Source organism: Crocuta crocuta, unplaced genomic scaffold (assembly GCF_008692635.1).
Source record: "Crocuta crocuta isolate KB4526 unplaced genomic scaffold, BGI_CrCroc_1.0 scaffold154, whole genome shotgun sequence".
NCBI lineage: Eukaryota > Metazoa > Chordata > Mammalia > Carnivora > Hyaenidae > Crocuta > Crocuta crocuta.
This window is the reverse complement of record NW_027530545.1, coordinates 6861148-6880814: the sequence shown is the minus strand read 5'-3', so window position 1 is coordinate 6880814 and position 19667 is coordinate 6861148. Positions and strand designations below refer to the sequence as shown.

The following is a 19667-nucleotide window of genomic DNA, read 5'->3' as shown; positions in this document are numbered from 1 at the left end:
CAGTCACTAAAACTAATATTTTGGAAAATATTTAATGCCATAGTAAAATGCTCAGGATGAAAATAAAGTACAAAGTGGTCATGATTCAATACTTAAAAGAAAAAGACATGTTTACAACATGAAAAAAACTTGGATTCAGTACAGCTTTGAGAGAGCAACTTGGCAGTGTCTGAAAAGTTGAGAATGTGCAGACCCTACAGCCTAACATTAATATGATTGATACACCAATAAATGAATAGTTCATAATCATATGATAGAAGATAGAATACCTTTCAGATGTTAAAAATTAACAAATTGGATCTATATATCTGCAACAGAGACAGATCTATGTATCTCAACTGAGATAGCTCTCAGTGTTGAATTTTAAAAAGCAAGTTGTGGGGGCGCCTGGGTGGCTTAGTCGGTTAAGCGTCCGACTTTCCGACTTTCGCTTAGGTCATGATCTCGCGGTTCGTGGGTTCGAGCCCCGCGTCGTGCTCTGTGCTGACTGCCAGCTCAGAGCCTGGAGCCTCTTTCAGTCTGTGACTCCCTCTCTCTCTGACCCTCCCCTGCTCACGCTGTCTCTCTCTCTCTCTCTCTCCTAGAAATAAATAAAAACATTAAAAAAAATAAAAATAAAAAGCAAGTTGTAGAATGATACAAATGTGTAGTAGTATTTATATAAAAATTTTAAAACACATATAACAATGCCAAATATTGTTTACATATACATACATAGGAAATAAACAATATAAAAACAAAGCCTGTAAGAATAAGGACCAGATTCATGATGGTGGTTGCCTTGAAGGTAGAAGGGAAGGAAATAGGACTAAAAAGAAAGATGGGTTGGGGAGGGAGATAGTATTTAACTCTATCTGTAAAGGAGTTTTATTTTTAAAAATAAGCAAAACTGACAAAATGCTTACATTGTGAATTTGGAGAGGTGGTTTGTTGTTATAATAGTTTCTTTTTTAAAGTGTGCTTTTAAAACTTTCTAAAAACAACGATTAAAAGAAAGTACATTCAGGTTTGCGGTAGTTGTTATTCAATAGTGAGATTACAGTTCCAATTTAATTTTCACCTTCAAACATCTCTGAATGTTCCAAATTCACAAAATGACTGTTGAGAAATAGGTGCCACTTACAGATAAGTAAATGATAACTATGTAGATACTGGACCTCTGCTCTGTGAGAAGTCCCTGAGGCCCTTGCAATTGAACTGCTTCTAGAAGGATGAAGTATCAGCAAAAAAAGCATGACTCCCCTACCCCCTAGTCGCTACTCCACAGAGGCAAAAGGAGTTGAGGGCTGGCTGCCTGCATAGTGTGGAGATATAAAAGGGCCTTGTCCTGGGAAGGGAGGCAGAGACATTAGTCTAAGCCAGTGAGTCTCAAACTTTAGCATGCACCAGAATCACCTGGAGGGCTTCTTAAAGAACAGAGGGGGCCCCCAGGGTTTCTATTTCATTAAGTCTGGGGCCAGGCCTGTGAATTTGTATTTCTGACAAGTTCTTGGGCATTATTGACAATAATGATTGTCCCAGGAGACGCTTTGAGAACTGCTGGTCTAAGCATTTTTTTTCGTTACTGAAATATGAGAGAGACATTTGGCAGGAATCAATCCAATGTTATTATCTGGCAGATACACAAATTACTTAATGGAGCAAGCCAGCCAGTCTCGGGAAAGCTGGAGTCACATGCAAGAGCAGGCAAACAAACAAATAACAACAACAAAAAGAAGAAAGGGGGAAAGAAAAGGAAAGAAAGAAAAAAGAAAATAGGCATCAAATGATCAGAAAGCTCAAAAGAAAAAGTAGGGAGAATGAAAGCCAGTTCAATCTATTGATCACAGACCACTAAAGAGATTTCATTAGGAAAAGCAAGGTAATAAAATCAGCATGAAAAAGAACTGTTAAAAAGTACAGGGTCAATAATCAGGGTCTTTAGCTATTTGCCAAAACTGAGAGTCATAGACGGCACAAAATTCATGCCTCTTTCCCATCTTTCACTAGCACTAAGAACTCTACTGGGCCGACTGACTCTTCCTTGCTCTCCATCCTTTCTCATCCTTCCTCCCTCTTTCCTTTATATTCTTTCTCACTGAACAGCTCTTTAGCACCAAACATTGTACTGGGCTATGGATAAAGAAGTGCCTCACCATCTTTGTACTGCAGCACATAGCATAGCACCTCATACATAGTAGCTGCTGATTAACTGTTGAATGAAACATGAATAAACACATAAATGATCAACAGGGGTCATGGTTACAGGTGCAGTGGGTGGGAGACAAGTAGGTCACTTCTGTAAGAAGCATAGACACAATGGACTGGCCCCAGCAAAGTAACTTAGCTTGAGACACCATTGGGAATGCTACTACCTGGCACTTTTCCTTATACCCCACATTTTTCCCAATAAATTTTTGCTACTTTTCCCATTACCTGATGGAGTTTACCACACCCATGCCCATGGATTGTGACTTTCAGCTAAATGAGCATATGCTTCATTACAACACTTTTTATCTGTCTCCGAGCCCAGGCTTCAAATAGAGCATATGCCTGAATACGTGATGCCTTTTAGCATAAGGCATTCTTCTGTGAAGAGAGCCCAAAACATGTCTAGAGCTATTTAAATATGTCGGTTTTTAGGAATGTAGTAAAGTAGTTATGAGTCTTTTTACACCGTTTCATTCATTCATTGAGTTATGCATACATATTTTAAACATCTAAAATATAAATCCTTTTATTTAAATTTTTAAAGCAATTTTCATATTTTCATATGAATCTTAAGTCCTTTAATACAGTTTTCCAGAGCATACACCTTCACTTTCAGTTAAGTTGTTTGAGATACAGCATTTTTTTTAAATCTGTGGACGATGCTATCACTGAAAATTTTTATCACAAGTCACAAGTCCCACTTACATAACACTAGAATAATTATTTTCATTCATCTTTTAGTATAGTTTTGTGAGTCCCACAATATAATCACACATTATATATTAAATTGGTTATAGAAAGGCCAGTATACCACAAGAAATAATGCTAGCAACTGTTACAGCACATTCTCCATTAGGAGTAAGTACTAAATCTTTTTAAAATTTTATTTGCCATCTTTTCTTATTTAACAGCTCCATTAAGATGACCTTTTGAAAACTTTCCACCCTAGCGCTGATTGCTGTTGTTTCAAACCAGTATGTCTTCCCCAAACAGCACTTGGGACTTAATAAAGGAATTAAGAGAGTACCCCATAATGGACGGGAATTTGTAAATCTTAGCTATAAAGCAACTCCCACTCTTACATTCAAGAACAGTGGGGGGAAATCTCTTCTATTTGGAAATGTACTGTAGATTTCCTTTTTTTTCTTTAAAAAATTTTTTCTTCTTCAGGCTAATAAGATGATTAGAAAAGAAAAGTAAACCATAAGGTTATATACTTATACAATTAAAGAGTGAGAAAATGTAATTAGATTAACACACAACTTTCCAATTGTCAGAACCTAAGAGGTGACAGATATATTTTTTAAATAGTTTTAATGTTTGTTTATTTTTGAGGAAAAGAGAGACAGAGTGCGAATAGGGGAGGAGCAGAGAGAGAGGGAGACACAGAATCTGAAACAGGCTCCAGGCTCTGAGCTGTCAGCACAGAGCCTGATGTGGGGCTAGAACTCATGAATAGTGAGATTATGACCTGAGCCAAAGTTGGATCCTTAACCGACTGAGCCAACCAGATGCCCCGAGAGAATTATTTTTATTGTGAATAAGAAGGAGGTTATGTGTGTGGGTGAAATGTCATAATAATGGATCTATCTCTAATAATTGGAAAGTTACATGTGCTGAAGAGCAAACAAATTGATTTAACTAGAGTAAGTGGATCAAGTTGGAAGAAAACAGACGAATTTGACATGTGATTTTCACGGCAGAGAACATCAAAGTGGTTTGGTACACTTAGCAGTTAATTCCATTTTTAAAAGTGTGCAACTTCTCAGTTTTTCAATATTAAATATACATTTACACATTTACATATGTTTCAGGCTACATTATTGGAATTTTGAAGACATGAAAACATCAGATGAACCAACCTGCAGCATGTTGGATTCAGATTGGAAGATGAAGAGAAAATCTAAAGAATGTGGCCTCTAAAGGCGGGTAGTACCTGGAAATATTAACCGACTCACACTGTAAAAATGAGACCGGTTTCTAGACAATAGAGGTTATTTTAGCCTAACATCAAGGTTCAAGACAAAATGTTGAACTAAAAACTTTACACTCTTCCCCTCCCCCATTCAGACAGGTACCAGCATTGGTGAATATGATTTTCCTTAGACAGAAGCACTCATTTTTACCCATGTAGACCACCCTTAGGAGTTAAATATTGGTTATTTAATGTAGATTATAATGGGAAACTGATTTTTTCCACAATGGCAGATTTCAAGGACTTGGTTCCAAACTGAGCCGAAGCTTCCCAATGCATTTTGTACAGTCTGGGAAAAACTGTGCTGCATTGGCCATTTTTGAAGGCCATCATGCCCTGTAATATAAGGATATCATCTTATTGCTGATATCTTTGGAAAGTCCCAAGCAGACACAGAAAATGAATGGAGGCAAGGACTGTGACGGAGGGGACAAAGATGGAGGTCTTCCAGCTATACAGGTTCCTGTGGGTTGGCAGCGTCGTGTGGATCAAAATGGAGTGCTTTATGTCAGGTGAGCCTTATTATTACCCGTGTCACCTCCAAGTTTGCAATCCCAAAATTAAGGAGGTAGAGTCTGTTCTTTTGAGAAACAAAACACCATCACTGACAGCACCTCACATAAATTTGAATAAATGACCTTCGTGCTAGAAATATTTGAGTGTTTTATCCTGAACTATTTTGCAATGTAAATTGCCTAAGGTTACGAGAGAGAATTTTTATGCACTACTTGTGTTTATATAAGGTGTCATTCTGTTTATCTCTGTAACAAGGATAAGGAAATATATGAAGATTTCTAAAAGAAGCATATAAGCATCGTTACCACATTCACAGGAAAACGTAAACTATTGGAAATAGACCCGATATTTCTTGACTATATTATTCTGTCCTTCATCATGCTTCAGCTGGCTTTTCTGATATAAGGTTGGGTGTTTTTATCTATAGACAGTTTCAATTATTAGTCTTTTTAATTCCTGATGTTAACTAAAAATAATTTCCGTATTTTTTTCTGTGTAGTTTTTAATCTATTCCATTGCATATAGTAGTAAAAGAGAAAAAGTCCTGATGGAGATGGCTGTTCGTATAACAAGTAAAAATCATACAAATAAAATGCAAATGCCTACTCTTTTAAATTTTGGTGACATGTATCTTGTGTACAACAAGTTGAATGGAATAACTGAACTGTTGCCAAGAAGTTTCATGGTTTTCTTAACTAATATACAATATTATATTAGTTTCATTAGTACAACATAGTGATTTGACATTTGTATATGTCATGAAATGGCCACCTCAATAAGTCTAGTTACCATCTATCATCATACAAGTTGTTACACTGACTATTCTCTATGCTGTTCATTACATCCCTATGTCTTACATATTTTATAACTGGAAGATCTGTTTTGTCCATCCTCCCACTTATCTCCCCTCTGACAACCACCAGTTGTTTTCTCTATCAGTGAGTCTATTTCTGTTCTGTTTTGTTTTGTTTTGTTCTTTAGATTCCACATGGAAACGAAGTCATATGGTATTTGTCTTTCTTTGACATCTTTTGCTTTGTTACTACCCTCTAGGCTTATCCATGCTGTCACAAATGGCAAGATCTCATCCTTTTTTTTTTTTTTTATCACTGAGTAGTATNGTTTTTTTGTGTGTGTGTGTGTGTGTGTGTGTGTGTGTGTGTGTGTGTGTGTACCATATCTCCTTTGTCCATTCATCCATCTATGAGTGCTAAGGGTGCTTCATATCTTGGCTATTGCAAATAAAGCTGCAATGAACATAGGAGTGCTTTTGTCTTCTTGAATTAGTGTTTTCATTTTCTTTGGTTAAATATCTAGAAGTGGTATGCATAGCCAATACAGTGGAATTGCTAGATTGTATGGTATTTCTTTTTTTATTTTTTTGAGGAAGCTTCATACTTTTTTCCAAACTTGCTGCTCCAATTTATATTCCTACCAGTGGTGCACAAAGGTTCCCTTTCTCCCATCCTCACCAATACTTATTTCTTATCTTTTTAATGACAGTCATTTTGACATGTGTGAGGGGATATTTCATTGTAGTTTTGATGTGCATTTCCCTGATGGTTACTGACACTGAACATTTTTTCATACGCTTGTTGGGCATCTGTATGTCTTCTTCGCAAAAATGTCCAGTCAGGTCATCTGCACATTTTCAAATCTGAGTGTTTAGTTTTTTGATATTAAGTTGTAGGAGTTCTTTATATATTTTGGGTGTTAACCCCTTATTGGATATGCCCTTTGTGAATATCTTCTCTCATTCAGTAAATTGCTCTTTTCTTTGTTGATGGTTTACTTCACTGTATAAAAACTTTTTAGTGTGATATAGTCCCATTTGTTTATTTTTATTTTTGCTATCCTTGCCTGAGGTGACTGATCCAAAAAAAATATTGCTAAGATGTCGAAGAGGTTAATGCTTATGTTTCTTCTAAGTGTTTTATAGATTCAAGCCTTACATTGAAGTCTTCTATTTTGAGCTTATTTTTGTGTATGGTGTAAGAAAGTGGTACAGTTTCATTGTTTTGCATGTAGCTGTTTAGTTTTCCAAGTAACGCTTATTGAAGAGATTGTCTTTTCCCCATTGTACACTCTTGCCTTCTTTGTTGTTTATTAATTGGTCATATAACCATGGGTTTATTTCTGGTCTTTCTAATCTGTCCCATTGATCTGTGTGTTTGTTTTTGGCCTAATGCTGATACCATATTGTTTTGATTACTATAGCTTTGTAGTTTAGTTTGAAATCAGGATTGTGTTTACCTCCAGCTTTGTTCTTTCTCAAGATTGATTTGGTGGTTCGGGGTTTCTCCTTTTTCATTTGTCACTTTATTCATTTGAATCCTCTTTTTTTCTCTTGATGAGTCTAGCTAAATGTTTTTCAATTTTGTTTATCTTTTCAAAGGACCAGCGCTTAGTTTCATTGACCGTTTCTATTTTTTTTTAATTTTTAGTCTCTATCTCATTTATTTCCACTCTGATGTTTATTATTTCCTTCCTTCTCCCATCCAAGTACTAACCAGGCCCCACCCTGCTTAGCTTCCTATCAGACGAGATCGGGAGCGTTCAGGGTGGTATGGCCGTAGACAATTATTTCCTTCCTTCTACTAACTTTGGGTTTTGTTTCTTCTTTTTCTATTTCATTTAGGTGTAGGATTAAATTCTTTTTTTGAGATTTTTCTTGCATCTTGAAGCAGGCTTTTATCATTCAAAACATCCCTCTTAACACTTCTTTTTCTACATCCCGGAGGTTTTAGAATGTTGTGCTTACATATCTCAAAATATTTTTCAGTTTCTTCTTTGATTTCTTCATTGACCATTGTTTGTTCAGTAGCATGTTGTTTAGTCACCATGGATTTGTGTTTTTTCAATTTGTCTTCTGATTGATTTCTAGTTTTATATTGTTGTGGTTGGAAAAGATGCTTGATATGATTTAAACTTGTTAAGACTTATTCTGCAGTCAAGTACAATGTATCCTGAAGGATGCTTCATGTGAACTTGGGATGGAATGTCTAAAAAGTCCATCAGGTCTAGTGGGTTGTTTAAAGCCAATGTTTTCTTGTTGATTTTCTGCCTGGATGATCTATCCATTGATGTAAGTGGGGTGTTAAAGCCCCCTACTTTTACAGTATTACTGTCAGTTTCTCTCTTTGTATCAGTTAATATTTGCTTTTATATATTTAAGTGCTATCTGTTGGGTAAATAAATACTTACAGATGTTATATCTTCTTGTTAAATTGATCCTTTTATCATTTTGTAAATTTCCTTTTTTGTCTCTTGTTACAGCCTTTGTTATAAAGTCTATTTTGTTTGATATAAGTACTGCTACCCCAGTGTTGTTTTTGTTTCCATTTGCATAGAATATCTTTGTTTACCCTTCAATTTCAGAGTGTGTATGTGTTTAGATCTAAAGTTAGTCTCTCATAGGCAGCATATAGATGAATCTTGTCATGTTTTGTTTTTTAATACATTCAGCCAATCAAATGTCTTTTGATTGGAACATTTAGTCCATTTACATTTAAATCCATTATTAATAAGTGTGTACTTATTGCCATTTTGTTAATTGTTTTCTGGTTGTTTTTGTAGTTTTTCTCTGTTTCTTCTCTTGCTCTCTTCCTTTGTGATTTGATGATGTTCTTTACTTTTACGTTTGGATTCCTTTACCTTTATTTTTTTGCATACCTATTTTAGGTTTTTGATCACTATGAGATTCATATATAATATCCTACACATACAGCAGTCTATATTAAGTTGGTGGTTGCTTAAATTTAAAAACATTCTGAAAGCATTACATGTTTGCTCTCCTTCTCCCCACATTTCATGTTTTTGATGTCGTTTTGCATCTTTTTATTTGCGTATCTTTTAATTATTGTAAGTATAACTGATTTTACTACTTTCATCTTTTAACCTTCATACTAGCTTTATAAGAAGTTGATCCACTACCTTTACTATGTTTGCCTTCACCAGTGGGATTTTTTTTTCTTTCATATATTTTCTTATTTCTAGTCATGGCCTTTGCCACTTTCCCCTAAATGGGTTTTTTAATTATTTGCTTTGAGAGAAAGAGAAAGAGGACGAGAGAGAAAGAAACAGAGAATCCCAAGCAGTCTCCATGCTGTCATGAGCACAGACCCCAACACAGGGCTCAAATTCACCAACATGCTACTGGACGTGAGCTGAAATCAAGTGTCAGATGCTTAACCTAGTGAACCACCCAGGCTTCTACTTTACCAGTACACATAAAGCCAGTTTAGTTGTGATGAACTCCTTTAGCCTTTGCTTGTCTGGGAAACTCTTTATCTTCCTCTTTAATTCTGATTGATAACTTAGCTGGGTAAAGTAGCCTTCATTGTAAGTTTTTTTCCTTTCGCCACTTTGAATATATTGTGTCACTCCCTTCTGGCCTGAAAATTTTCTGTTGAAAATTCAGCTGATAGTCTTATGGAGGTTGCTTTTCTCTGTTTTCTTTTTTTTTTTTTTTTAAGGATTCTCTCTTTATCTTCAATTTTTGACATTTTAATTATAATGTGTCTTGGTGTAGATCTCTAGATTAATCTTGTTTGGGCCTCTCCGTGCTTCCTAAACCTGGATGTCTGTTCCCTTTCCCAGGTCATGAACATCTTCAACTATAATTTTTTCAAATAAGTTTTCTGATGCTTTCATTTCTTCCTCCTACTAATGAGACCCCTGTATATAATGTGAATATTAGTATGCTTGATGTTGTTTCAGAAATTTCTTAAACTTTATTTATTTATTTATTTATTTTTGTCTTTTTGTCATTCAGTTTAGGCAGTTTCCATTATTACCCTGTCTTCCAGATTGCTGATCCATTCTTCTGTATTATCTATTCTGCTCTTAATTCCCTCTGGTGTATTTTTTTAGTTCTGTTATGGTATTCTTCAGCTCTGATTGATAACTTCTTATATTTTCTGTCTCTTTATTGGAAGTTCTGTGTTCATCCATTGTTCATTCACAAGTTCAGTAAGCATGTTTATGACTGTTACTTTCACCTCTTTATCAGATAGATTGTTTCTCTATTCGTTTATTTCTTTTTCTGAAGTTTTGTCTTGTTCTTTTGAACATACTCCTCTGTCTCCTCATTTTGCCTACCTCTCTGTGTTTATTTTCATGTATTAGGCATTTCATCTATCTCCCAGTCTTGAAGGAGTGATTTTATAAATGAGATGTCCTATGGGGCCCAGAAGTGAAATCCTCCCTGGCCACCAGAGCCAGCTACTATAGGGGTGTCTTTAGTGTGGACAGCAATTACCCTCCTGCTGTGGTGTGGATGTACTTATGGGTAGGGCTAGCCCCTGGCCTGGATGACTGTGTGGCCCTGGGGGTAACTGTTCCAGGCATACTGGTGGGCACATTAGTGTCCTCTTGGCTGCAAGGCCTGGTGGAGATTCAAGGTTGTGGAGAGTTCTCAGCAGGGCACTCCTCCCGCCCTTTGCATTAGTGATCTAGTAGGAGGATTCCAAAACAGTGCCCACCAGTGCCTGGATCAGCATGGCAGAATGAGGTAGCAGAAATGTCTGTTGCCAGTGTCTTGGTCCTTGGGAAGAGGCCTTGCTGCCTCCTGCCTCTCCCAGGCTCACCAGGATTGGTAAGTACGTATCCTTCACCTATGGTCTATGTGCTTTTCAATCTTGTGTTTTTGATCTAGTTTCTGGGTCAAGTGACTCTGTGCATCAGCCTTTTGAGAGCAGGTTTTTTCCCCTGTAATTATGTAGTCTTTCTGGACATACTCTGTTGGTTTTCAAAGCCAGCTACTTGGGGGACTTGTCCCTCCTGTGCAAGATCTAAGGGTTGGGCTGCCTGATATGGAGGTAACCACATCAGCAAAAATCTCCTGCTATTAAGGGATGAATTTCATACCTTTGAGATCCTTCCCGACTGTGGAACTTCCTGCCTGGAGTTCATTTCCTTATCGAGACTATTTCTCTACTTTTTCCACCCATCTCAGTGCTGTTCTTTGTTGTGAAGGTTCTGTTCATCTAGATCTTCATGTTGTAGTTGTAGATTCATTATGTCCATGGGAGGAGGTGAGCTCAGGATCTTCCTACACTACCATCTTGAACCTTGATCAAGTTTTAGTCTTATTACTAAACAAGCAGCACCTAAGTTACTTATTTTGTACTTTACCAGTAAGTGTATGAAAGCTTACGATAATATAAAATCTGTCTTTGTGATATAATTTAAAAACTATTAGAATCAGGCTTAGAACTTTTTAAAAGATATCACACTGCATCATTACATGAATGCCTTTTTTTCAGTGTGATGATTTGTATCCTAGCTTCAATGGAATTCTCCATTTGTGCAAAGATGTTTTTTTATATGAATGAGGTATTTTCTATGATTTCATGCCTTAACAACTCAAAAGTCAGCTCAGATTCTATCTTAGGTTTGTTTGCTTTGTTTGAGGTGTTTCTTGAGGTAAACATAGTTACCTGTTGAAATTCTTTTGCACAGAAGTGTTTCTGTAATGGCAAAGATGTACTCTATATTAATTGGAGTGGAGGTATAAGAAAGCAGAGAATGTGGAGCTCACCCCACAGTAGATAAGATGGACAAGGACATACAGGATAACTTTTTCCAAGTTTCCTATTGCCAATAATGTTAAAAACTACTAAAAATACTTTGTTATGAATATAATATAGCAAGATTTCAATGTTGTTGTTTATATTTGTGGTTATTCTAGTCTATAGGGAGCAAATACATATCCATACTAGAGCAAATGACCCTAGAATCTTGATAATTTAATTTTTTTACTTCATCTTCATCCCTATGAAAGATAAATCAGCTTTTCAGACTGCTGAGAGCTGAGTGAAACCAAGCTAAGTCTGAGAATCTGTCATTTTTCTTGTTCAGTCATGATTTGCCAAGTGTAAGTAGACTTCATTATCTGTTAGTGTGAGTTCTCCAAATTCAAATCTATACGCTGAGAATTATCGTGGAAGCAAACTTTGCCAGATAAGGTAAAACACCATCAAATAAATTAAGTCAGCATGGTTTTTATTTGTTTGTATATGTAACTGGTTAAATGACTCCTTAAACATGGATAGGAGGCTAGCCCTCCTTCTGTAGCTCCCGTCTCAATGTGCAGTTTGCTTGTGATTTTTAGGTAGTCTCCAGCTGCTCCTGCCTCAGGGTGGCATTGAGGCTGCACATTAAATTTCCCACCTGCTTCAGGTCTTTTGGGTTTTATCTGTGCCATAAGACTTGTAGCTATTTTTTACGTTAATTATTACTCACAAAAGTTTATTAAAGAGCTACAACTGAAGGAAAGAACTCAACTAACTGAATAAGAGGAAATGTTTTTAAGTGTCTAGAGTAGAGTACTCTAATAGAATTCAGGAATTCTTGTCTTCAGGTTTAATTTTACTGTTAGATTCTTCTAGGATTCAGTTCATGTACTCTATTTTTTTTTAATTTTTTATGCCTTTATTTTATTTTGAGAGACAGAGAGCAAGCGGGGGAGGGGCAGAGAGCGAGGGAGACACAGAATCTGAAGCAGGCTCCAGGCTCTGATTTGTAAACACAGAGCCTGACATGGGACTTGAACCCATGGACTGTGAGATCATGACCTGAGCCAAAGTCGGACGCTTAACCGACTGAGCCACTCAGATGCCCCGTATATACTTTCTTTAAATGTAAAATGCTAGGCAGTTTCTTTTCACAAAATTCATGAATTTTTCACATGACAACTGAATGGTAATCTTGTTTTATCAGAATTACCAGATCTTCAAAAGCATGAGACTTCCCCTCCCATTGGGGTGGAACTCAAGTCTGTAATATGGGAATTATTGTTTTTTATATATCATCTGAAAAAATTTATTAGCCTAAACAAATGAATGATTCAGCCAACAAAATTGAGGATTTTAATTGAGATTTTCTAAATTTGTAAGTCACTTTTTTGTCTATAAATAAAATATGAATTGTATTTTAAAGCTGATTTATGTATAGATATAAAACTATTACCTATGTTTTTACATAAGCAGTCTGCTTCCAGTAGACTAATGCTTTGTATACAAGGTGGAGAATACTATTTCTGGATAAATTTGATCAGAAAACTAAAGTGAACATTTTAGTAAATAGTCATAAATAAAAGCTATTCCTTAATGAAAGGTATATAATAATTTTCAAAGCATAATGTCTACTTAAGTTGTGAAATCAACATATTAATAGTAGAAGTCCTAAAGGACAGATTGCCCATTTTAAACTAACCCTCGTTATAAATAAAAATCAAAAGACTTGTCCTGCCATCTGAATTAGTACCTAATCTGTAGACTTGAACTTGATCAGTATTCACAGAAAATACGGATTTTTGTGACCCACAGAGTAGTAACATTAGGAGCATTACCCCAATTACCAGCCAGAAGACATGGAAGGCACCTTCTGACATCTAAAGCCCTATTTTCTTACAGAGTTCGTGATCTTTGTCAGTTCTGCATGGCCCCTTTTGCTTTGGCAAAATAGTTTGTTTCCCCAGTACAATTTGAGTTGGGCCACACCTATCTATCTACAAAGAAACACAAGGATTGGGAAAAAAGAGAAATCTGTTTTTTACATTGTGACAGTTTGGTTACATTGTGACATTCCAAGATTAAAAGGAAGAACTTGTTAGCCACAACTTTTGTAGACTTAGTGACTTTCTGGCTTGACTTCCAACATGTTTCTAAATTTCAGTCTTTCCTCTAACAGCTTTAAAAGTAGATCTTCTACTTTAAAATAGAGATGACTTTCATGTAGGTTTCTTGTTCCTTTCTTGCCTGTTTCTGACTTCTTAAGAATGGCATTCTTTCCCATCCTTAGTCCACTCTTGGTTTTCAAAATACTTTTATTTAATTTTCCACAAAAATCTCTATTTTTCTGAGAAATAGTTTGGTTAGAAGAAAGAGCGATAGTGTTAAAGGCTATAATTTAGTAGATAACATAATATTGACAAAGAAAATGCTTTTCCTTAGTAGGAAAACGTTATCTTTTGAAGGACAGTAAGACTATAAATTATGCCTTTTTTCATATAATATGTGCAGTCAGAATTATTTCCTGATGTTTTTTTAAAACTATTTTTACAGTCCCAGTGGGTCTTTGTTATCTTGCTTGGAGCAGGTTAAAACATACCTGCTTACTGACGGAACATGCAAGTGTGGCTTGGAATGTCCTCTTATTCTTCCCAAGGTAACCATTTCACAACACATCTATTGGCCCTTTTTTATTTTTTAGGTGTTTCATATATTTGCTTTTCTCATCTGGCATTTCATTTGTATATTACTTCTCCAGTCATATATGCATTTTAAAGTCTTTATCTAATTAGATATCTTTTGCATGCACTCTGGAATGTTTAAAATTGTAGAAAATAGTTCAAGTCCTAGGCATTTTCAAAGGTGACAAACCTATATTCATATTAAATATTTCACCAAAATTGTTTTAGCACCTTTTCATTTGAGCTATACCCATGGCCATTAGTTAATAGCTCAATATTTTCTTCTCTCACTATAACTACTCAATCTGCAATATTATTTTTTGTATGAGTGTTGATGTCTGCCACAAATATTTCTAAAATCACAAAGCTGAACCCTCTGAGGCAGAAGTAAAACTGTTTTAGTCTTTTGCAAGAAAAAAACATAGTTATTTTAAATGATAACATATTATTTTAGAATAGAGTAGAAACAGGACATTGTTCTCTGAATATCTATTATGTGCTAATTTTAGAACTAAAGATTAATAGACCAATTTTCCTTTTATTTGTGTCACCTTATTCCACACACCCACCACCAGAAAGCATTGGAAACAGCCTGTAAACTTATACACAACAAGTAAGATTTTTAAAAAATATAGTAATGGACTTTCTAAATCCATGAAAAAGTAATATTAATATAGTAATAAAATAAAGCCAAAGAAAAAATTAACATGTAGAAATGTCAGCTTAGGGTTTTTTTTAAACTATTCCTCATCTGGTTTTGTACTTTTATAATATCAGGAAGTATCTAAAATTAAAAACATTATCAGGTATTATACCTTCCCATATATATATTATGGCTATCTTAGAATTAGGATAACTTGCATTATTTACTTTATCTGTAAAAATCATCACTTCAGCAGAAGTATTTATTATATTATATATAAAACTGTTTTTCTTAAATTTAAAAACTCAAGACACTTTTGTTCAGATTTATGGCTTAATCTATGAGAAACTTTTTTTTTGACTACGGGATTTTTTAATTTAATGTTTTTACAGACATATGCTAAACAGAGGCTGTGCTTTTTCCAGGTGTTTAATTTCGATCCTGGAGCTGCTGTGAAACAGAGAACTGCAGAAGATGTTAAAGCAGATGAAGATGTCACAAAGCTATGCATACATAAAAGAAAAATCATTGCAGTGGCCACACTTCATAAGAGCATGGAAGCCCCACATCCTTCTCTGGTGCTCACCAGTCCTGGGGGAGGAACAAGTATGTAATATGGTGAAAGGTCTACAAATTTGCCTCCCCAACTTCATTCCCAGACAAGTCACTGGAAACCACTTTGCGAACCATTTTCTGATTCCCCTTTTAAAACATACACAGTGCTTTTAAAGATGTCTGTGTTTTATCATTTTTTTTACAGATAGCAACTTAGTTCTGAAAAATTCCTACAGACTTGTTTTCCCACATTTCCTATTTAAATCCTTGAGTTAACTGAGCAGAATAAACACCAATTAGCACATCCAAATGCTGTGCAAGGATGTAGAGCTGAGCTCACAAAATAGAAAGTGCCATTGGATTGGTTTTTAGGAAACAAAAGTCACCTTCTTGCTAGAGCAGGATTGGATGTGGTTTCAAGTCCTCCACCATAAGTAGTCCAGAGCTAGCAGTGTTATTCTTTGAGTCATTGAATAGCTATTTATGAACACCTACTAAGACAAGTCACCTTGTCAGGAACTTTTTATACCTCCACCAAACACATACGCGCACGTGCGCATGCACGCGCACACACACACAGACACACATGCTTTTATTTTTTTTAATTTCAAAAGTGCAGACAGAAAAATTACATAAACACTTCACTGAGCACCCATGTACCCTTTGCTCAGATTCAACAGTTAACATTTTGTGACAGAAGTTGCAATTATTCTGACAATTCATCTCTAAAGACTTCAACACACATGGATGCTCTCCTCTGTAAACCACAATCTAATTATCACATCCAAAAAATTTAACACTGATAATATTATTATCTAAAATGCAGTGTATATTCTAACTGCTCCAGTTGTCCTAGTAATTTCTTACAGTTTTTTTAAACCCAGGATGCCATCAAAGATTGTACAACTGCATTAATTTGTTACACTTCTTTAATGTACACCAATTTCCCAGTCTTTTAAAATCTATTTTTGAAGAGTCCGGATCAGTTTTACAGATGTTTCTCAATTCAGATATACTTGTTTGCTTCCTGATATTTATTTATACTCAGGTTAAACACAGCTTGGTAGAAATATTGCATAGGTAAAGTTATGTCCTCATTAAGAGGCATGTATGTCCATTTATCCCATATTAATGACATTAAGTTCAAGTGCTTGGTTAAAGTTAGGTCTTTCCAATTTCTCTGTTGTTAAGGTAACTTTTCCCTTTGTAACTAATATGTAATTTGTAGAATTTTACTTTGAGACTGAGGAACCTCTTTTTGTATTGGCTAGGATATGAACTCCTTCCAAAATATTACAGTCAACTCAACACTTGAACAGTAATTCAAGATGAAACATGGCCAAGCACCAAAACATTTGTTTATGAAAGATAAATGATATATTGTTCTTCAGCATTCTGAAAAATAGGGATGATAAGTATAACCTGTAGTGATCAAAGAAATCTTTAGCCCTGAAAGATGGTAAGATTTGGACGTATGAGGGAAATAAGAAAATTCTTATTCAAGATGAGTGGTGCATAATTAAGAGATGATGAGGAAACTAATCTGACTTAAGTGGAAGATTAAACCTGCATAAGTAAGTTGGGACCAAGTTACTGAGAAACAGTTGTGACATCATACAGGTAATTAAAGATTCACACTTAGAACTCATGTGAAGAGAGTAGGAAGAGACAAATTTGGCAGTTATTAGCAGAGAGCTCTTCTTCAATAACCCTCTAACCTTTGAACTTTAACAGGAATGATCAGAAAAAAATTGCTCCACTAAGGTATGTAAGAAAAAAAAATTAGGAAATTTTTCTTTTTCTCTTAATGAGCTAAAATTTTTACACTAAAAGATACTGCAACAATTTAAAGAACTATTTAATAGTAATAAACTATTTGAAATATGCCATTATCTTGCCACCTGAATATAATTGTTCTCATTTTTGCATATCACCTTGCATATATCTGCTGCCGCTCTCATATCACATTATTATCAATTCACCTCTTTCTACAAAGTCTGCCTTATCACTTTTTTAATGACCTTAGCAGAATCTTGATGTAGGTCCTTTGTCATACCCTATAAATACAAATTTCATTATTGAAATTAAAGGTAAATCTTTAACTAGTTCAGGTAGGAGAGGTATATCTCCATCTGCTTTTAAAACAATATGCTTTATGGGGTGTCTGGGTGGCTCGATCAGTTAAGCATCTCACTCTTGATTTTGGCTCAGGTCGTGATCTCACGGTTCATGAGATCAAGGCCCACATCGGGCTCTGCACTGACAGCATGGAGCCTGCTTGGAATTCTCTCTCTCCCTCACTCTCTGCCTCACCCCTGCTCTCTCTCTTTGTCTCTCTCTCAAAATAAATAAGCATTAAAAAAACTAAAGCCTCTTTTTTAAAAAAATGATATACTTTATTGGATTAATCGCTATTCTTTCACTAGCTTCAGACATAGCATTTATTTCAGATTCCTAATATTGAACTATATTATGGGGTTGGGATTTAAGTAATTAAAAGTTAAGAAGACTCATGTAGTAGTTTTCACCTCTCTTTATTTTGCGTGCATAAGGATATATTTAGTTTCTGTTTATTCTTTGGAAAGGTCTACTTAAGTATATATGGAAGCACTTATTGAGTGCCTAGCATTTCTATTCACCAACTCTTATAATATTTAATTCCTAAATGTAACATAACATCAGCATGACTTTTGTTGTTTATTCAATATTCCTGTCATTTTAAAGATAGTAACTATTTTTCTCCAGGTATGGAAGACATCCTTTCTAAGCCACAGCTGTTTTCTAAATTCTGTTGCATATAAGAATGCCAATGTCCATATTTTTAATCACTGACCTGTAGATAATTGTATAAATACCCCAAAACGGGCACAACTCAGTGGTTTTGTTACTAAAGAAGACACAGTTAATCACATAATAATGCTAGTGATGTTAATACGGACAACTTGCCCTCACTAGATGCTATGCACAATGCTGCAAATTTTCTCCATATATTATTTCTTTAATTATAAACTTTAAAATTCTGTCTTTAACAAGAAAACAAGTTCAGTTGAGTGTATCTGCTGTGATTCTCTTCTATCATTAGTTCTCACCTTTTCATATATTATATGCAGAAACCACTCTATCAAATTATCTCTACCATACTAGAAATAGAAAGCCCAATTTTCCAACAAAAATATATGTTTACTGCATTTTCTTATTTCTTTAATGCACCCTACCTAGTGTTCTGTATACCTCAGGTTGACAACCACAGTCTTAGAAATTGTTATGATATTTGACCTGTATATTATCTAGTGGATAGGAAAAGGGTATTTATCTTAAATCTGCAATTATCCATTTAAGTAAATATACCTCTAATTGCCAAGTGAATCCAAGTATACTTGCTTAATATATTGCAGGTCTCAGAATTGGGGTGGCCAGTATACATGGTACCACTTTCATCTCATGATACTCATTGGCATTTTCTCACAGATCCCAGCTAGGGTTCGACATCCTTTCTACATAAGCTCTCTAAGCAGCCACCAGCAGTTGATGGGAATTGGCATATGAAACTGATTTTATTTGCCATCTCTGTTTTAGAAGGCACAACTTTATAAATAGTTAAATATCCTTAGGGGATAAAAAAAACTTAAACCTAGAATTCTGACATGATAAAATGAAAATTCTGTATGATGAGCCAGCTTGCTTTTGTTGCCTATATTCTGTCTGATCTCCAAAGGAACTGAAGGGATTCCAAAAAGCCAGAGAGGGAGCGATGCTTTCTGCAAAAAGAGAATACTCGATTGGAACCCAGTACTGAAGATTTTAGCTCTGAGTAAATTTTGCATAGGAATTCCAACCTAATAAAAGAATTGCAATCTTTTATCTAAGTTGATTGACTAAAGCTGTTTTTACAGTAACGCCTGATCAAGGGCAGAGAAATTGCAAGGTTGTATAGTGTTACAGACTTGATGAGGTTAAGCATGACGGCAATATCACTGCCCTCATTATTGTGGTCACTCCCGTTTTAAAAGATTCAAAATCCCATATTCTTAATTCACAAAAATTAAAACTCTTTTGCTCTCACAATAAAAATGGTGAGATAAGGAAAACTCTTCCTTATCTCACCATTATAGCTGTTTCCTTCAGTAAGGAAACAAAAAGATTTCTAGGGTAACAAATTTTCTGGTGAAAATGGCAATGCATTTAAATTATAAGAAAATATGCCATACAGATTATAATTTTCTACTGTAATTCTGTTCTTAAAAAATTCAAATCCAACAAGATAATAACATTGCCATTTCTATATGGGCTGTCAGTCTTGATTTTTCACATTATAAATACTATTAGGATGGCTAATGACAGTATGTACTGATTCAGATCCCCATCCTTTCTCAACAGGTAAGAAGCAAACAAGCATAATGAGCAGCTATTGAGAACCATTGGTCAACTAAAAGAGAATAATGTGCATTTTTTCCATCAAAGTTTACTGTGCAGTACAGAACTTTCTTTTAATTGCATAGAGTCACAGCTTCTATTTGCCAATTTCTATTTCCAGATGCCCTCCCTTCCTCCTTCCCTCCTTTCCTTCCCCCCCCCCCCCCCCCCCCCACACC

At 35.3% G+C, this 19667-nt stretch overlaps 1 protein-coding gene across 5 annotated transcripts in view; it reads left to right on the top strand.

The window, feature by feature from the left end:
* MBD5 (methyl-CpG binding domain protein 5) overlaps positions 1–19667 on the top strand; it is a 430738-nt gene that overhangs the window by 364232 nt on the left and 46839 nt on the right. For 4 of the 5 annotated variants that reach the window (XM_077767790.1, XM_077767788.1, XM_077767791.1 and 1 more), the window contains 4 exons: positions 4005–4115; positions 4399–4677; positions 13750–13852; positions 14946–15126. In XM_077767790.1, the coding sequence (XP_077623916.1) occupies positions 4565–4677; positions 13750–13852; positions 14946–15126 (397 nt within the window). In that variant the 5' untranslated portion in view covers positions 4005–4115; positions 4399–4564. Of the gene's footprint in view, positions 1–4004; positions 4678–13749; positions 13853–14945; positions 15127–19667 lie in introns of all 5 variants that reach the window. The other variant, XM_077767789.1, reaches the window with a different exon arrangement.